General features: G+C 39.0%; 1 protein-coding gene across 6 annotated transcripts in view; it reads left to right on the forward strand.

Annotated features, from left to right (window-relative positions):
- Positions 1-19,462, forward strand: part of CUX1 (cut like homeobox 1) — a 284,858-nt gene that overhangs the window by 51,096 nt on the left and 214,300 nt on the right. For all 6 annotated transcript variants that reach the window (XM_074845469.1, XM_074845464.1, XM_074845465.1 and 3 more), the window contains exon 2: positions 5,734-5,844. In XM_074845469.1, the coding sequence (XP_074701570.1) occupies positions 5,734-5,844 (111 nt within the window). The remainder of the gene's footprint in view (positions 1-5,733; positions 5,845-19,462) is intronic.

Here is a 19,462-nt window from a genome sequence, read left to right on the forward strand (position 1 = left end):
ATGAGACTACTGAAAACTCCTTTCAGTAGCAGATTATCATGTAGACTGGGTAACTGATTGAAATAAAGATAAAGGGAAATACCTTAAATACACAGAAACAAGATTTCAGGGGAAATGGTTACTACTACATTTACTGGTAGAAAATTCCTAATCTACATGTAGTTGTGATTTGTGTCTATCCTTGTAATAAGTAAAACTTGGTTTATGGTAAATATGTGCTCTTACCATCTGCAGCCACGCTTAAGGCTTTTGAAGGTATAACCTAGGCATTGCGTCCATGACTAGAAGTCTACAAGAAAAAAAAAATCAGTCTATCTTAAAGTTGTGATACATGTTTCTTGCTCCAGTGTAAGAGCTTTGTGGTAAATGCAGGAGGGATTAAGCATTTTAAAATGGGTGAATAACAAAATTTTAGGATACAGTTACATTGCAGTGCTTGTGGATGATTGTTACAGCTTGTTATAACTTTTTCCATGTGAAACAGGAATACTGGTTCTAAGCAGAGACTGAATACTAGTTATGATAGATTATGTTAGAGCAGCTTCTGGGGGGATTGGGATGTTGAAATGTGTTGGTTTCTTGGGTCCTGAAATACCCGTGTCAGGGCAATGGCCATAGCTGTGAGACATGGGTGTCTGAGATGCGTGATCAGCCACAGTGAGGGCAGAGGAAGGTGGTGCTGAGAGCTGGACGTATGAACAGAGTCAGCCAGAGCATAGAGAAACACTGGTTTGTATTATGTATTCCATTCATGCTACTTTGAATGAAAAGGAAGCCCAGCTATGGAGAAAGGGAGTGAGTGTCCATCCTCAACACCCTCATGTTCAGGCAGCTTCGCTCAGGACCTGTCTCTTGCCGCCAGGAGGGGATGGGAACCTGCCCAGTCTCTGCCTCTGTCACATCTTTTCAGACCAGAGGTGATGAGTCTAAGTTTGCTGTTGCCTCTCTTCCCTCCTGGTGATAGAGCTGCATCGCAGAGTCACATACACTCTTCCCACCATCACGCTCCCAAATTCACATTTCCTGTGTATCCTTTCTGGTTATCCCATTTCCTTCCACAGTGTCCATAAAGCAGTGGGTGCTCTTCTTGCCCCTGGCTTTGCTTTTCACAAAACCTCTTCTTTTTAGTCCAGTTTCACTCACATAAGCAGGGCAGGGCAGGAGTGAGAAGCCTTGCCACCATGGGGTTCTCTCTGCTTACACAGTTCAATTTTCTTCCACCTTTTGAATGGGGGAACACTTCATAAATATCCAAGAAAGCCCAGTTTCTTTCTAGAATCGTTTTCCCAAGTGAGTAGTTTTTGGAGAGCCCGTGGGACTCAAGTTTGAAAGATGCCAGCCAGCCGCTGGCAGGACTGGGGCAGCAGAAGGGCTGGTTTGAAGCTTCCTTTAGAAGAAGGGAAGGAGGACTTTGGTGTGCTAAACCGGTCAGTTGTCAGAGCCGTGCAGGCCTGCTGGCCTGGTGATTATCAAGGTATGCATCTTGTAGGGAAAGACATGTCAGCCGTAAAAGAAAACAACCTTGAAACCTGCCTGCAATGAGGCTGGAGTTTCGTAATTACGTGGGGTCAACCTAATTGCAGGCTGGTGGCAAAAGGGGGGATTCCACCAACCCCCCTCTCTCCAGCTGTGTTTTCCCAGCTCCCTTTGTAATGGTACAGCACCTTGTAGCTGAGGGGGTGGCCTGAACAGGGAACCAATTCAGTGCAAGAAAAGTTAGGAGGGGAGAAGTGGGATCTGTTTTTAGCAGGCTTGCTTTCCTCTTGTGGCTCCCTGCACAGCCGTGCCATCACGGTCTGTGGCACAGAGGGTGACAGAGGCAGAATGAACAGGGATGGCTCCTGGGGAGCCTAAAAGAGGCTGGAAATACTTGCATTAAAGGAAGACAAATTCACTTCAAGTTGATTGTTGTTACAGTGAATTGACCCTCCTAGTTTTAGATATTTTTTTTTTTTATACTGCATGAAAGAAACCTTTTAATGTTTGTTTTCTGAGTATTGCCTTTAATGATTCCTGCACTTAAGACATAGGACTTTCTTGTCTCCCCTCTTCCCACTGCCTCCCTCCCACCCCCAATAAATTTGTTGAAATGGGTCAAAGCAGAAACCCTGGAAAGAGTTCTTTAGTTATCTATGGCTTAAGCAGTGTGAACTGTGTCTGCCCTGAATCGATGGGACTTTGGGGCAAGGGGAAAGATAATGGTCTTTCTTGTTCTCTCTCAAAACATGCTCCAAGTAGTGACTCACTTTTTGCAGGGGCGATTGAATGGTGACTATTTTTGGGCAGAAAGTTTATTAGCCAGTGTTGAATCAATGGAACTAAAGCTTCCAGGTTTTGAGTCCTTTCTGTAGTCAGGTCACCACTGCAACACCTTTGAGCCCTGGTTTCTCTTTGCTTTTTATTGGAACCTTTTTTGATTTCAAAGGTGTGGAGAATGATACTGAGACATGGTCTCCTGTTTTTGTTACACTCTAAGGGACTCTCCAGTATGCTGCTTCTGTACAGTATTGCTTCGCCTTTTACTTAGTATCTATTTAGAGAGTGGTTGCAAGGCTCGGGAAGCATGTATGCCTTTGAGTGTTATATAGTACTCAGGTTTGAAATCTCAAAGTTAATGTTACTTACTCCTTAATACATGCTTGCTTGCAGAAATAATGCATTGGCTACATCGAATTTTTACAAAAATTGGAGTATCTTATGAGATTGTCACAAAAGTATGAAAAATCTGCTGCTAATGCTTGTGGGTTGTGTTCCTATATCTGTTATTATGTTTAGATAAATGAAACTTGCATTGTAGATGGTTGAGATCAAGTAAGGAAGAAAAAACTAGCAATTTTTCAAATAGTTTTGATTTGGGCCTTATCAACTATGACATAGCTTGAAGATTTAGTATCTAGTTTTATATCGGGTCTGATATATGGGGCTAGAATATCTACTGTTCTTCAGCTGGAATTGCATCTCACTATATCTGTTGTTTGTAAATGCTAGGCAAGATCTTGAGCTTGTGGGCTTCAGCCCACAGTACTGAATGGTTCAGTATAGTTGCATGCTGGCATTTCTGCTTGGCAATGTCTGTACCTGAGACGTCACATAAGGAAGTGTTTTGCAGTGGGAAATTATCAGACCTGCCCCAGAAGGAATTCTGCAAGTAATGGGAAGGAGTCTGCAGTAAGTGCATTGTGGCACTGGTGTCAATCAAGCAGTGAGGGTGAGAAGGTTATTCTTCTCTTATCACCTGACTCTTCATAATAGCACACAATAGGAAATACGATTCATTTTTAATCAGTTCTTTTTCTTTCTTGTGTCTAAACTTGGAAGTATAGGTCTTTAAAAGTCTACTTTTCCATATGTAAAGTTGCTTGCTAGCACTCTTTATTGTAAAACAGAGCATTTGATTCTTTGGTCTACTGAAATTCCCTCTTACTTCATGATTTGTGTTTGCTTTGCTTTGCTTTAAATGTGTGCTTCCTTTTTAAATATAGTTTTCCAAGTTGCTGGCCGTACCAGATTGTTTATATTTTTTAAAAGCCTTCTGCTTAGCCGTTATATTGCTCTTTATAGTACTGCTTAACCACATTGGTTTCTGTTGCTCTTTTTTCTTGCATAAACTTAGCTGGGATGAATTTCAAATGTGGTTTATCCAACTGTTAAGTATTTCCCACTTTTCTGCAATAGATTTCACATATGTTACAGAATTCCAAACCAAGATCTGGTGGACATATTGCCCTGTTTTTTTCCTCAAAGTCAGAAATAGAGGTTTTTTTAAGCATTGCAGTGACAATATTTAGGTCACTGGCTCCAGCATGCTGCCTAGCTTCAAATCCGTTTGTCATATTTAGCTTATTTCCAACAATTAAGATAACTATGGTCCATATATTTCTTAGGAAAAAAAATACTATCTTAGTTTGGTGGTAATAAACCTAAAGGGGGGAAAAAAGTATTGGTTCTTTTGAGTTGGAAACTGCAGAAGGCTGTATTTTTTTCCTCCAGAGGTCAAAGTGTGGAGTCACATAAAACACACGTACATCCATCCAGTCTTTCATAGTTACAGGGTTTACCAATACAAAAATGTAACTAAGAGCTTGGAATTAGGACTTTTCACAGCGTATCTATGAAAAAATTCAGGAGCTAAATTACCTGTCTGCTAGTCCTGTATGTTCTTTTTCAAACTTGTAGAACAGAGGTTTTAGCAGGTGTCTTGTAGGTACCTGCTGTCTGTTGCTATTTCTAACACCTCTGCAAAAATAGGAAGAGGCAAATCTTTTGTTTTGCCATTTGTTTCCCCATACTGGGTGCCCAGTTCCACTGGGAAGTATATATGACCCACTGCACAGTAAAGTTTTTATGCTAACCATCTAGTAGTAACGAAATCTGCTTTATTTTCTCTGTGGTTTTTGTGTGTGGTGGTATCAAGAGATGACCTGGTCAGTGACTTGACTGACTACTGGGGATCTGGAATTAGACCCGACAGGTGGTCCCAGGCTTGTTTTTTGGGTCTGGTCCATTACAGGTTGTTGAGTTACGAACAAATGCCAGTGGCATGGCAGGATTTCTAGTGAAGAATATTGGGGGTTTTGCGTGCAGGTTGGAGGCATTCTGGCAGAGTGATGTGATGAAGATAGCTGTAAAGGAGACCTGCTTTGTGTCTTGCTCTAGCATGTTGTTCTCACTTTTCATGAACTTCTTTCTCATAGCCAGGTTTTTCTCCTTTCGAATTACTAAGGGGGGAAAACAGTGCCAAATTCCTTTTACAAATTCTTGGTTATAACTGCAGGTGACTTGGGGAGTGATGTCACAGCTGAGTGGAGGGTTTAGCCTTTTTTTCCTCATGTTACATGGAAATACCGCAGAAATAAATTGACACAGAGGATTGAGTGCTGTTGGCTTATGTGCTGATAAGTGACCCATTCAGTCTATTGTGGTGACATTTGGAAGCACAGCACTGAATAAAGAAACTGGGATGGGGATAAGGCACTTGGATGAAGCTTGGTCACAGTCTGTAGGCAGAGCCTGTACTTGAGCCAGTAGAAGCTGTTGGAAGATAATGTGGCATTCATCAGGTGATTACAAAAAGATAAGTTTTGGGGAGGAAACGGAGGTACCTGCTAGTAATTTTAGAGGAATAGATTCTAATAGTAGGAAATTATATTTTGTATTCAAGTAAGGAAAGACTTAAGTGGAAAAAGCATTGCAGTGGCAGTATTACATACAGTATGTCACTTGAAATAAAGGGTGACTGAAGCATAACTAGTCTGGGCTGAAATATAAGGTCAACCAATATTTGAGTTAATCATAATTTTTTTTCATAGAATAACTCAAAAAGGGAAAATCCAGTATCTTTAAAAGGCAGGTAGGTGAAAATAAACCTGGCCTGAACATGTCCAAGATCTGTAATCTTCAGTGGATTTGGGAAATTATTAGGAGGCGTGTATTGCGTGCCACTGCTGCTGAGCTGTGTAATGTTGTGGAAAAGCCATGAATGCTTTTGAGAAAAATGGTGATTTTGATTGCAAGATGGTATCAAAAAGGTTGTAGAACCTCATTTGATGCTATTCAGGAGGTCAGATTTCTGGAAGCTTGGTGCTTTGTTCTGTACTGCTCTGTTGTCCAGCAGTCTTGATATTCCAAATGACATGATGTATGTATGAGCTTTTTTTAAAATTATTTCTGTGAGAAACAGAGCTCTGACTATAGTTCCTTTTTTTGTTGTTGTTGTTTTGTTTTTCTTGACAGAGAGAGCTCGATGCCACAGCAACAGTATTGGCTAACCGGCAAGATGAAAGTGAGCAGTCTAGGAAAAAACTTATTGAGCAAAGTCGCGAGTTCAAGAAAAACACTCCAGAGGTAAGGAGAAAAGCTATTCCGGTCTGTTGAGTTTCTTGCAGTAGTATATGATGTTAGGCCTATGTAAGTAGGGTTTTTTTAATGGTTTGTTTCCATTATTTTCTTGTACATATTGCTGAGTCCACTGTCCTAACTAAGACTGTGTTCTCATCGAGCAGCTTTTGCATTCTGTAAATAACGAAATACGAATTGGCGTTTTTAGAGGAAGTATGAACATCAACCTTCAAACAGGCTTGCTCTAAGTTTTGTAATAATGTAAAACCTGGAGAATTGCAAAAAAAATTCTTCCTCACTAATCCAAACTCTCTTAGCACTTGGATGTAGAAGGTGACATTTCGCTGCCTAAATAAATCTATATCAAGGGCATAACTTCAAAGATGCTCATTTTTCTATCAAAAATGAAATTAAGTTTTGCTGTTGATTTCACTGGAAATGCAACAAGGTCAGTGCTGAGCTCCTTAGAAAACTCTGCTTGGAGGATGTGCGTCGCACACAGCAGGTGGTGTGTAAAAGGTGTCAGGACCGATGGTAGGCAAACCTCAGAAAGGTGATTATTGCGTGTAGGAAGCTGGGAGTATTTAAACTCTGCCGTGCTCGTGTTAACATGTGTAGCATGTGTGTCTGTGTACATGTATGCATAGTTATATCAAAAATACGTATAAACTCGTTTTGTTAACTAATGAATGCGTAGCAATGTGTAGGGCTTGTTTGTTTGTTTGTTTTGTGGTTTTTTTTTTTTCCCCTGATGATTGCCAGCAATCTGTTCATCCAGGAATGTTCTAGGGTTTCAAAGCCCATTCCAGATAGCTGATACACAAGTATTGGTTCCTTCCAAGTATCTTCCTGGGCGAGAAGCAGCAGGCAACTTTTCTAACCTTTATTGCTGCTTCTCAAGTAGCAGATGCTGCTTTGCTTCCTGTTGGTAGAGAGAGAGAGATGCTGGAGGATCTGAGCCGGGGAGGGGAAGGGAATGTCAGAGCAGGAGTGACTTACGGGGAAGGGGGAGTGCTTAACTGACACCTCGAGGAGGCTTTGTGGGGCAGAAATCAGTTCTCTTTGTTTGAAGAAGAGAAAATTTGGGAACTGCAGCTTTGAAGGAATAGAACTTTTAAAAAGGAGCAAAAGAATACGGAGAGTGAATGCAGTAGCTCTGAGAGGGTGAGGAATGAGTTAATTCCCTTTGCTGGGGAGAACAAACTATTGGGAAGAAGAGGAGGAAGGAGAGAAGTGAAAGCATTCTCAGTCTTCTCTGCTGTGATGCTCTTTCTGCAGCTTTGTTTCTGAACAGCAACACAATCTAACTCCTCTTTTACTTTCTCTGAAAGAACTAAAAAATGTAAATGGGAACAAAGATTTAGAAAAAAATAATTGCCAGGTGTAACAGACTTGATATGCAGTTGTTGCTCCCAGAGGCATGGAGGAGGTAGCTCAGATGTAGAAGGTCTGACAGGGCCACCCTCTCCTGTCCAAGGTGCTTGGTGTGGTAGACGTGGCTGTGTAAGGGCAAAAAACTGAGTGAGGCAGGGTCCAACTGTCCTTGCTGGAAAACTTCTCTTTACACAAAAGTTTAAGCTTGTTTGCTTTGTGTTCACCTTCAGCTGTTTCCTGCACTCCCCAAAAAGAAGGGAAGTCTATGAATACTTCTCAAAAGCTTAGACAGTTTTGGAAGAGAGTTGAAAATTAGAGGACAGGATTATTAACTCCTTGACCTCATTTTTTTCCAAAACTGCAACTTGTCTGTAAACCTACCCAATATGGTGAAAACAGCCTTGAGGTAGACAGGAAACGCACAGTGAGCCACTGGCATTTCCAAACTGATACGTTTATGTTACTAAAATATCAAACATGCTCTGTTTAATAACATAAAAGAGTTCTGTAGTAGAAAACCAGCTTGCATGCAGAACCATTCTTCAGATAAATAAATAATCTAGTGTACAGCTTAATTTAAATTTCCCTGATGAAGTAACAACTTTCTCGGTATAAAAAAAAAAAACCCAAACCACAAGGATGGAATTGTTAAATGTAACAATTTGTTTTAGAATCCTACTTTCCATTTTGTTTTTCATTCTGCATGCATCCCTGTCAGGGCAGTAGTGGTTTAGCCTGTTCCAGCATCTCTTTTCCTCTGCTGTAGCCAGTCTCACCATAAATCAGGAGACAAGTGTCGATTGCCTTGACTTTCCTATCCATTGCTGTCTGGGATGTCCTCTAGACTTTCCATAAGGTCTGCTTGAAAGCAATCTCTGGTGTAGCAGAAAAGGATTCGAAAAATTGCTAGTGAATTTGAGGATACTTCTGTTTACTTTAAAAAATGTGACAGATCTATTTGGGTCATTTCTGCCTTCCTTGCAAATTATCAAATTGCTGCAAAAGAAATATGATATTTTTGTGTTTATAGGAATGACTGTAGGGCTTTTGGTATTTAAAAATGTTAAAATACTATTTCTGAGTTGGCATACTGGGAGAAGACTCTGGGAAGAAGTGTCTCATGTTTGGGAACCTTATGAGAACAGAAAATTCAGTGGTGGTTCTTACCTGCAGAAACTTTTAGGAAAGGTTCTTAATTCCTACTATTGCAAAAATACTTTTTACCTCCTCACACCATTTAAGAGGTCATATCAGACCTGCTGCTTATAGATGTTTAGGGGTATTTTCAGTCTCAATTTGTTTCATCTTGAGCAGCTACTGTGGAAGGCTGAGACTGGTCAGGAGATTACTTGAAACATCAATTTTACATGACTGTTACTTGGAAAGACATCTCAAAATATATCATGAGAATTGCCACCCTGCATCAGATGATTACTTTCTTATAGTGATAATTCCTGAATTATTGTGACTAACTGTGATACTTTTTTGGGTATTTTGACCTCTGTGAAATTCTTGGTCTAATTCATCGTGTTCTCATATGCTGATTCTGATGTGAACAAGCAAATGTTTGAATGACCATCTTTGAGAATTTTTGGGTTTTAGTCTCTAAATAATTTCAGTTGCACAGGTTAATAGTTTTTGGCGCAAAGTGAAGATGTTTCCTAATGTTGATAACTTTGCCTTCATTTCTACCAAGATTCCTAGTTGAGTAACTACTTTTTGCTTACCTGTTTCTGTTTTAAACATTGAAAAGCTTGTGTAATACTTGCAGTGGTGCATAATTCTAAGCTAGTCAACAACAATAGTGAAAAATACCAGAAAACAAATAACTGAGTAAACCTAGGCTTTGTAAATAAGCAATATGTAATCGTTAAATACTCATGAAGAGGGAAGACACTAATACTTAAGCCTGTTTAACCTATAACTCTCCATTGCTTTCCTTTATGATTCAGCCATGTAAACTAGATAATGCTGAGCTGTGTCGGTTATTACCAGGCTCACCTGAAATATGGGTCATTAAACTGAGCACAGGACAAATGATCAGCTCAAGAGGCCTGGGCCAGCTGCTCTCAGGAAGTAAAATAAGATACTAGTTTTCTAATGTGAGAGCATGAGCTCTAAAAAATCAGGCAGATGTGAGGTGCCTGCATAAAGCATATGTTTGGATATAGGAGCTTATCCTGTGAATTTATTACTTTGGTCACTGGTTTTTTTCCTGATGGTAAGTTGAATTGATCATTCCTCACTGTTGTTGCCCTTTACTGTTTCTAGGTTGCACATGTGCTCTGTTGGTGAGATTTAGAAAGTTAAGGTTACCTTTAAATGCTCAAATGGACATCTGTATTTTGTAAAGCAGATTAAAGATTGGATCAGCAGAGTTATGGAAGAACGTGGGAGAACCTTTAAACATAGACAGCCTAATTATGTTCTCAAATTAAAAAATGGAATATTGGAAGGTGCCAGAAAACAAAATAGATGAGCATATGAATAGTGTATCTTATCACTGAATGGCCGTGGCAGCCTGCTGACTCCGAGCACTTTTATAAATAAACACAAGTTCTGCAGCGTGACAGCGATGTTGCCGCTGAGGACCGTCCCGCGCTGCGCGTGCTCCTCTGAGCTCCTGCACGGGTGTCAACGGGAGTTGGTGCAGCCACTGCCCGTGTATTTACACTGTAGGTATCATTTTGCATGCTCGGTTCTGTGCTGCCTCGGTTGATCTCTAGTGAGTGATGTTTACCTGCCTACATAAAACCTGGCTTTCATTGTTGCCCTTAGTACATGAACTATCACCATTGTCCCCGTCCTGCTCGGTTACGTTCCTGCAGTGCCACTGCCACAAAAGAGAAAGAAAGATGAGTCTGCAGAATTTATTGTTACAAAAGTAACATTTTTATTCATGATATTGCATATTAGGGTGATGCATATTTTTAAGTTTTTACAAAAATAACATTATAATTGCAAGTCATAATTAACTAGAGGAAATGAACAGTTATTATGCAAGGGCTCAATTTTTTAAAATTTAAAAATCTTAAATTCTTAGTCTCCAGTGTTTCTGTATCATTCTATTGAATTATCCAGTCGCTACAGCAAAAAATCAAATTAAGCTTAAAAAATAAGAATATTAATTCTGCTGGTTGAATTAGTTCTTGAAATGAGAGGAGTATCTTTCTAATTGTCGGTAGTGAACTGTCCTTGATTCCTAACAACTCTGCACAGTCAACTTCGGTCTAGCATTTGAAACAAAGTGAAAATAATAACACACCTAGAAAAAGTACTGAAAATAAACAGTTTGTTTGAAAATAGTTGATGCTCTCAGTGTCTGTGTACATAGGGGTGAATATTGATTTGCTGCCATCTAGAGCTGGGTTGTTCTACTTTCTTTTCTTTTTTTCCTTTTTTCTTTTTTTTTTTCTTTTATAATTTTTTAATTTACTTTCCCTGTGTGCCTGAGAGTGTATGGATGTTCTTTCCTCCCCTTCACCAGCATTTTGCCAGGAACATACAGGGCTCCTGTTAATTTTGGGGCCTGAGTATGGAAGAACATACAGGACATTTTTATGTAAAAATTAGCTAGCATAATATGACTAAATGCAGTTAATACAATTTATAAATAGTAAATGTCTCAGTACATGGTAGGGAATAAAAAAATGCCCCCTTTCTATGTATTTCCTGACTTACTACTTAAAAATTTTTTCCAGAAAAAGAGGAGGAAGAAAAATGCTGCTTAAGTTCTCTCTCTTTCTCTTTTCCCCATGGCTTTGAAAAGGAGAATTTACGAGATTTTTGTTAAAAAGAAATGAATTTGCAGTGAAGCAGTTTGTTCAAAAATAATATTTTCTATTAATTTATGAGTCAAATGCAAGTATCAATATTTAATGATGTTAAAAAGTTGTTCTGTATTTTAAAAATCTTTATATATTTAAAACATTAGTAGAATGTTAAATACATAGAATATTGTCCTTCTTGAGTTAGAACATCACCATTTCCTTCTATAAAAATCAAAATTAACAGAGAAGTATGACTTACCTTGCAAGTTTGGAACTAAGATGAATACCTCTTCTTCAGGATAATGATATTTAGGTGCCAAGTCCTCCCTTTCAGTGTTTTTATGGAATATTACCATTTTCTGAAGAGGTTCTGTCTGCAAGGTAAATGATGTTTATGATAATTTGTACTATATGGGCTTGTTATTTCAAAAGCTAAATGCAGAAGTATATTATGTGACTTTTTGCAGAAAAATAATACAGCTTCATGTCTTAAAATGTAATCTAAAAAATAGTCTTGTGGAGTCAGTTAGGTTAAATCAGATCTAACCTTACCCTGGAGGTCCCTTATTCAGGAGTTCTCAATAATTTTGCTGTCATTATTTAATACATGTTTGACTTCAGCATATTCTAATTGTTAATAGGAAAAACATCAGTGTTTCTAACATGCTTTTCTATATTACGATCTCTTACTGCCTTTTCACTTCGTTGAAAGTGAGGGAACAATAAAAGAATTGTAATTCACAGTTCTATTTTTCTAGGATTCTCTAAAACTGACCTCCATTTTTCTACACGTTGACCATTCTCAGCACTGTTAATTTTTTCTTTCTTTTTTTTTTTTTTTTAAATTGTCTTTATCACCCACAAAAAGCTAAGCCAGAATCTCTGGCAGATGGCATCTCCCCTGCTATTTGCTGTGCACACATTACTTAATGCTCACAGTGATTCTTGCTATAGCTCAGTGCGTTGAGGAACAGCAAATCCAAGCCAGGAACAAACCTTTTTAATGTGTGAGCCTTTATCTGGTGTACCTGCCTAATTTTTCTGTGTCGCAATATAGTTGTGAATCTGCCCCCCGAAACACTGGGTCAGTTTGTTGATTGAACTGGCATCCTTGGTTCAGTAAAACTTCACTTATGGTTTGTTTTCCAAATGCAAGCAATTTTGCTTTTCTCAGCAGGGAAAAGGTGGCAGCAAAGGCTGTAGGTGGGCAACAGGCTGTTGGGTTGCAGAATCTGTAGAATTTATTTTGAGATAACAGGACTTGAGAAGATCCTTTTACAAAATGAGGCTGTATTTTGGGGATTATTGGTATGTAGGATTTCACAGGTAACTGTGTAGCTGCACAGCAGCGTTTGTAAATGTCTGGAATTTAGGAAAATAATTCCCTTGACCTCGAGAAGTAATGATTGTGCATTACTAGGGAGAGAAGTTTAATTTGAAGCATTTTTCTGAAACCATACGATCTAGGACATTTTGAGTTACTGTCTCTGTCTCCATTTTCTTTAAAAATGTCCTTAAATAAATTTTCTACAACACGTTTACCTGAAAAGTCTTTTTATAAAGCTGAAAATATATGGGTGAGAGTTCGAAAAATATTCAAGAGGGAGACACATCTTGTTCGACTGAACGCGTTAGAGTAGTTGAAGAAATTAATTACTCTGAAGTCACTTGCTCTTAGTAATTTAGATTTATTTCATTTAAGCATTTTTCTGGTTAAACATGCTTGACAGTTGAAGAATGCATTTTTCTTCTAGCAACATCAGTTGTAGGTATTAGATTTCAGTCATGTCAAGGGTGCTGTATTTTCCATTGCAAAATAGGAGAATAGGGGATATTTTTGGTATTACTGTGGTGTACAAAGGGACATACTTGTAAGCAAATATTTACAGATTAATCTCTCTTGTTAAACATTTGATGCTACTGTGAATTTCTCCTGTCACTAAGAATGAAACAATGCAAAGCAAATAGTTTGTTTTTCTCAAGTTGTACTTGCCTTTGCTTGAACTTTCCAGCGTTGACCCATTTGGAAGCTGGCCAGAGTGAATGGCTGGGGCAGGGGAAAGGTTGGGGAGTGGAGTGGAGGTGTAAAAGAGGAGAGCATTTTCAAGGTCAGAACTTGAAAGAAAATACTTGATCTTACAGGACATTTGTCATCCTTCCTCCTGAAGAATGGTTGTAGTTTAAATAAGTGTGCAGTGAGACTAATAACATGATCTACTGAATGCGTCACTGATTTTTTAAGGGAAAATACTTTCATTTATTTAGCTGAAATAGCTGAGATTTTTCTCACTGTGGTACCAACAATTAACATCCATTCTTACCTTCTGTGATTCGTTACTTATAAAGGTAAGTGTAAAACTGGCAATTTCTATATAGATCACGGAAAGATAAGACTGGGTGCTCTCAAAGCAGATCTGAAGTTCAGTTCCTATATTTGTTTTGAGCAATTTGAACAATAGTTTAACTTATTTTCAAGATCCAACTTATAAAAATAACAGGTAAACAAGATACCTGCTCTTCCTTCCTATGTGTATTTGCCAAAAGAAGAAATAATTAAGCATCTTCAATTGGTACTTTTCCTTTTAACTTTGTGAACAAATATGCTGTAAACCTACTTCAGTTCATCCACTGGACCACCCCAAAGTCATTCAGGTGTAACTAAAGGAACAACTTCTTCGTTTTCTGTTTTTTCAGAAATGGAAAAAAACAACCTGGTAAACCCATTTCTTTTTTCAAGCCTAAAAAGCACTAATTCTTTCAAAGCTTTAAAGCACCATTTGTGTTGAGGAAGTAAGAGGAGATCCAAAGCTAAAGCAAGATAGTTTTTATAATTAAGAAAATACATATATTTCTACACATAATTATGAATTGTAACAAAAGCTCAGTATTAAAATAGCTCCACTGAATCCCTGGAATTGTGCTTGCCAACTAAAACACCTACTATGAATTTAGTAATGGGTTATGCAAACATAAATTACAAGGCCAGACATTTTAAAAGGAAAAAAAGTTGATTTATTGTCACATTGGAGACATGGCAGGATAGAAGCACAATTTCATTTTTCCATATATTCATCAACACTGCAGATGTGTTAATGCAAAAAGAATTCTAAAATAAAAAAGACTCTTAACTTCAACTGCTTTAATTCTCATATGTCATTTAATTTACTTAAAAACTGTTGCCAGGGTGCTTGCCTTTTTTTGTTGTTTGTTTTTTGTTTTAAGCAAGCAAAACATACGAAAAATTTCTGGAAGAAAATAGGTTTTAAGAGGATTTTACAAACATTTATCCCCCTAAAAATTTACCTCAAGACTTCATCCAAAATTAACCATAAAAGAGCAGTCCTGCAGAAAGTTAGGGTATTTAGTTTGGGGGTTTTTTTAACAGGAAAGCTTATAACTGTAATCTGTAACGTAGTCATTTTGTTTGTGAACATTTTCACTCAACAGATTTATCGTTTCTGCTCTTGTTTCAAGCAGGTCCAACTTTTCACTTCAATATAAAAAGTAAAGTTGTGATGCATCCCTGGTGCTATTTATAATTTTTGAGGATTCTTTTATTTTATAGTCAAGTTGTAAATATTTAGGCCAGCATCAAGACAGTATGCAAATAAAAGAAGTTTTATTAATAACCATTATCTGGACCCTGGTAATAAATATGTATGACTCACACAGGAATAAACCCACCCAATAAATATAAAAGCCATACAAAACCATTAACAATTTTTAATGGACTTGCAGATGGAATAATTTAATGCAACTGTAGTTACTCAGGTTCCAACTCCTGTAACTATTTCTCATCTGCTTGAAAGCTTTCATCTGAAATACATTGCTACCATTCATGATCCACCTTGTCTCTGTTTAAAACCATAAAACTGTGGTTTCACAATTTTTGAAGCACTAATGCTTATTTATGGCTATATTTCTGCATTTTTAAAGTATGGAGGTGGTTATTTATCTATTGAACATACACTGACTTTTTTAAAAAAGAAAGTTTTTATCAGAAGCTGCAGCATTAGACCAGTGTTCAGCGGTGAAGATAGGGATGACTGGTCCGTTGAGTTGGAAATGAGCTTTTTGCATGTGCTTTGCTGATCTTAGATACTTACTGTAACACAGGAGTTACACTTGGGTCAGTTTCTACAGCAAATTTTACAGATCTGTGTATTGGGGGAACAGTTCATCGATTATTACTCTTAAAGATTAAAGCTGTTAAGGACCAGCATGAGCCCATGCCCTTCTGCCTAAAAATGGCTTTGTATATTTTCTTGTGATTCTCTGAAATACAGGAAGCAATGAAAAATATCACCTGCTTCAGTTCATAAACAAGAATAATGCTGTTTGTTGAATTGGCTAATATAGCATCACTGCATCTTGTAAAATCTTCTGCTGTCGTTTTCTAAATGTTTTGTTTCCTACTGGGTAAATAACCGTGCTTTAAAGTATTACAAAGTGTATGTCAGGCTCCTCAGTTAGTTTGTCTGACCGTGGTGGGGGCATCGGGGACCTTTTAATGGGCAGGATATCACAAAAGAAATTCTTGTGTATAGGCTGAATGCTGATAAATGAGCTGTTCTGTGAGGAGAGGGACTTGTAAACATTCTGGAGTTTTGAAAGCTCATTTTAAACCAAAGCTTTCATTTAGTGCAAGATAGTGCTGGGGGTGCCTTTTAAAAACACCTGAATGTGTTAAGACTTCTCAGTCCTGTTTGTCAGAAGTGATTTGAGCACTGAAGAGCTGAACTCGTACGCACTTTCAGTGCACTTCAGGGCATGTCTACACCTGCAGCGTAGCTTTGCTAAGTCTGCCAGCATGACCATGGGTTTCAAATGCGTCTTCGTGTGTTCCCTGGCCGCTGCCCTTGGCTGTCAGAAGCGTGCGGCTTCCGTTCGAGCTGGCTGGCTGAGCACGGCTTCGGGGACCGTGATCTATCGCAAGTTTGAAATGCCAGACCTCGGAAGGTTCAATCAGACAAATTAACCTCTTGCTGATTATCCCATTTTCCCCCCGCTTTGCCTCTGATGAGTGGCTGAAGAACTGGAGCAGGCAAATAAGAAGCACTAGGTTTGCGGTGGAGACAAGAAGCTAGAGGTGGGCTTGGGACTGCAATCACCTGCACTGCCTTGGCAGGAGCCAGGTTACCCTACGTCACAGCAGCGCCCGTCCGAATACCTGAACCACTTGACTCTCTGGAAACACCATCCATTGCTCCCTGTGCAAGCTTTGCAGAGCTTTCCTGGGCTAGGCAGCGCTCAGCCGGAGGAACTCACATCAGATTTGCACATCCCTTTGGCACTCTGTAGCAATCTGATCTTGCTTTCTAGCAAAAATCAACTGAGCGGTTGGTTCTTGTGAGTGGACAAAGGTCTCGATGACAGGCAGTGTGTGTGGGCAGTTCTTGTGCTGCTTCTATGAGAAGGGAAGGAAGAAAAATGCAAAACGCACTTCTATCTTAAAAGGAAGAATTGGCACCAGTAAAAGTTAATTCTGTTTTGGCACGATTTCTCTCCTTGCTGTTCTGCTCCTCTCGTCACACTGTGCCCTCTATGGGGACATTTCTCAGCACGGAGCAGGGCCCATCACGAGCCTGACTGCAGACCTGACGGGAGGGGATGCTGATGAGATCAGTAATATTATCAATCATGTGAGTGCTGAAACTCGGCTTAAAAGCAAGAGTTGAATGTGGACAACAGCACACTGCAGCTGTGCAGCACTCCCTGAGCATGGTGTACCTTTAAACCACTCCATCTTTCTGCAAACAACACGTATTACTGCCTACTACAGTGCACTTGGTTCATCCATGCAGTTAAAATAAGGACAGCAATAAAGAAATGAAGTGTTGCTTTGTTGGGAAAGGGAAGATGTTCTTAGTCCGCAAAAGAAAAAAGAAAAAATCAGGTAACTGGTTGAAGTAGTTCTTCAATTAATGTTTGATAAAGCAATAAGCCAGTTTAAAATGTACTTTCAGTTACAGGAAAAAGCATATATTAAGCTCACCTGTTGAGAGGATTATCTCTGCTAAACACACTTATTTTACATGAGACCAAAATAGATCCTTAAAAAATTAATACTGAAATAGGTTTACAGCTGATAGATTTCCTTCAGACCTGTTTTGTGGTATGCTCATCTGCTTTTTCAGGAATTTTAAGCATTGAAGGAATGAAGTCAAAGCTGCTGCTTGTCTTTGAAATGGATGCCTCTTTGATAAGCCTCTGATCTCTGTACCCGGAGTTGTAGCAGCAGATTCAAACACTGATTGTAAAATTGGGAGACTAAAATGTAGCCATGACAGCTTCAAACACTCTGTCTCTCTGTCAGATTCAATGCACAGGACATTGCCAGGAGTTAAAACGATGCAAAATTAAAGTAGCCTACTAAATTTACCTGCCATGGAGAATCCACAAAAGAGCTGCCACTTCTAATCCTCAAATTCGTTTCAAATTATTATTTTTTCAAATTGGACTCCCTGATCTCTTCAGCTCAAGCTGTTGTACAGATTTGAAAAGCTGTCTCTTCTTGTCAGATCACTGGTTTAATAATAATAATATCTTAGGTTTATATAGTCCTTTTCATCCTGCAGCTTCCTAAAGTGCTTTACAAGCTTTATATATACAAAATCGTGCAACTACCTCTTGGGTGGCTGGTGCTAGTCAGCCAGAGAAGTGGCTGGCAGCTTGTTACCCTCGCCTTCCTCGTTCACTTAAAAGCATCAGGGAAAAGTAAAAGACATGGAGATGATCCCGGTTCATCCCAAGGGGATGGTGCCTTCATCTCCTGTGACTGGGAGCTAGAATCAGTACAGGGATGTTTTGTCCACCCCAAAACTGGGCACACAGTGAAGAAAAACCATCACTATGGTCTTGCAACCCCCATGCTAGTTTTGTTTTGTGATTATTTTTATATTTCAGTGTCCTCACAGTCTGAAAAATACCTTAGTGTCTGGAATTTGGGAGAGCAAGAGGAGTAACTTTGCATGACTCCTTTCAAAAACATACATGTGAAAATGCAGTACCTTGAATATAAAGCAGTTACTTAAAAAGAAAAATAAATACCCAAACCTCTACCTGAATATTCTCACTCATCTGGTTTTGGTGGAGACTGGATGGACAGCTAGTTTTAACCTGTCAATAAATGCATTGCAGTGGGGTTTTTTTAAACCTCCAGAAGCTGGGGATGACCATGTGGAATAGATTTTTGTCAAATTAGTTCTAGTTCTTGAGGTAATCATTTCTGGGAGAAAAGAGGTGTTGAGCGGCGATGTGCACTGCTCATTAGTGGAAGAGGCACAAATGAGTTGAGCCACTCTGCATTGGTTTCTGAAGGAAAAAAGCCCAAGAACACATTGACGGAGGTTTAGACACCATTAATATCATGAGACCAGTTTTCTGTAACGATTGATCTAGCTTTTTTTTTTTTTCCCTTCTGTTAGTATGTCATGTTACATTTTTGTTTGGCTTCAAGTTTGCCCTTTTCAAGATAGCTGATGCTGAAAGGCAACTATATTAAAAAAAAAAAAAAAAAATCAAGCTCTTTTGTTCCTGAACTTAAGAGCCACTGACACATCTGAAGAACATCCCGCCGTGGTGTGTTTATCTGCAATTTGGATCATGTCCAACCTCATAACTTTTTAAACTGATCTTGAATTTTCTGTTCTAGATACCATTAGAGACCATTTAGTCTGTCCAGATTCACATCAAATAATCTTGTCTTCTTCCTTACCTACCATTTAGGGGCATAGGGAATGCTAAAGAGGAAGGCTCCTCTTCTGCCTGAAGGGAAGGGGTTTTACTTCAGTGGTTCTTGAGAGCCAGGAGGAGGGAAAGACAGAGATCCAGATGTGGTCTCATAGGCCTTAAAAATGTGGAAAAAAAGAAAGTGTACATCCATAGACACTAATGCTAATGGACACTTATCCTGTCTCTGGCTGTAAATTATTGAGATCCTGCTTCTATCTGGTAATGCAACTTAATCAGAATCAGGTTTACTGCTTTGACCCCATAGGGAACCTTCTAATTTTGTGGTTTTACATTTTGTCTAGTCACTGTACTGGGAATCTTTGTGTGCAGCCTCCTGGTGGCATTTTGAAGAGACATGCTGTTATATTTACCTAAAAAACTAGTATCAGAATGCTACAGTTCAGTGCCATAGTTTTTTCCTACAGTCCTTCAGTTGATGGTCAGTTGAGAGGATATAACTCGCACAGCAGTTTGCAGTCCTGTTCAGGACCTGGAGTGACTGAAAACGTCGCTATGCCATGACTTCCCAAGCAAAATCCCCCACGGCAGACTCCTGCTGAGGGCTGTCCTGTGCAGGGGACCTCTTTCTACAATTCCTGCATCTTGCAGCCTTTTCAAGTTGCAGTTTTTGCATTCATATCTCTGTAAATAAGATGCCTGTGACGTTGCACACTGCCTCCTCACAGCTTTGGCACTGGGTTTGGTTTTTTTTTTTTTGGTCTCCCAATGAACAACAACAGCTTTGT

This window comes from Strix aluco, chromosome 19, assembly GCF_031877795.1.
Source record: "Strix aluco isolate bStrAlu1 chromosome 19, bStrAlu1.hap1, whole genome shotgun sequence".
NCBI classification, from domain to species: domain Eukaryota; kingdom Metazoa; phylum Chordata; class Aves; order Strigiformes; family Strigidae; genus Strix; species Strix aluco.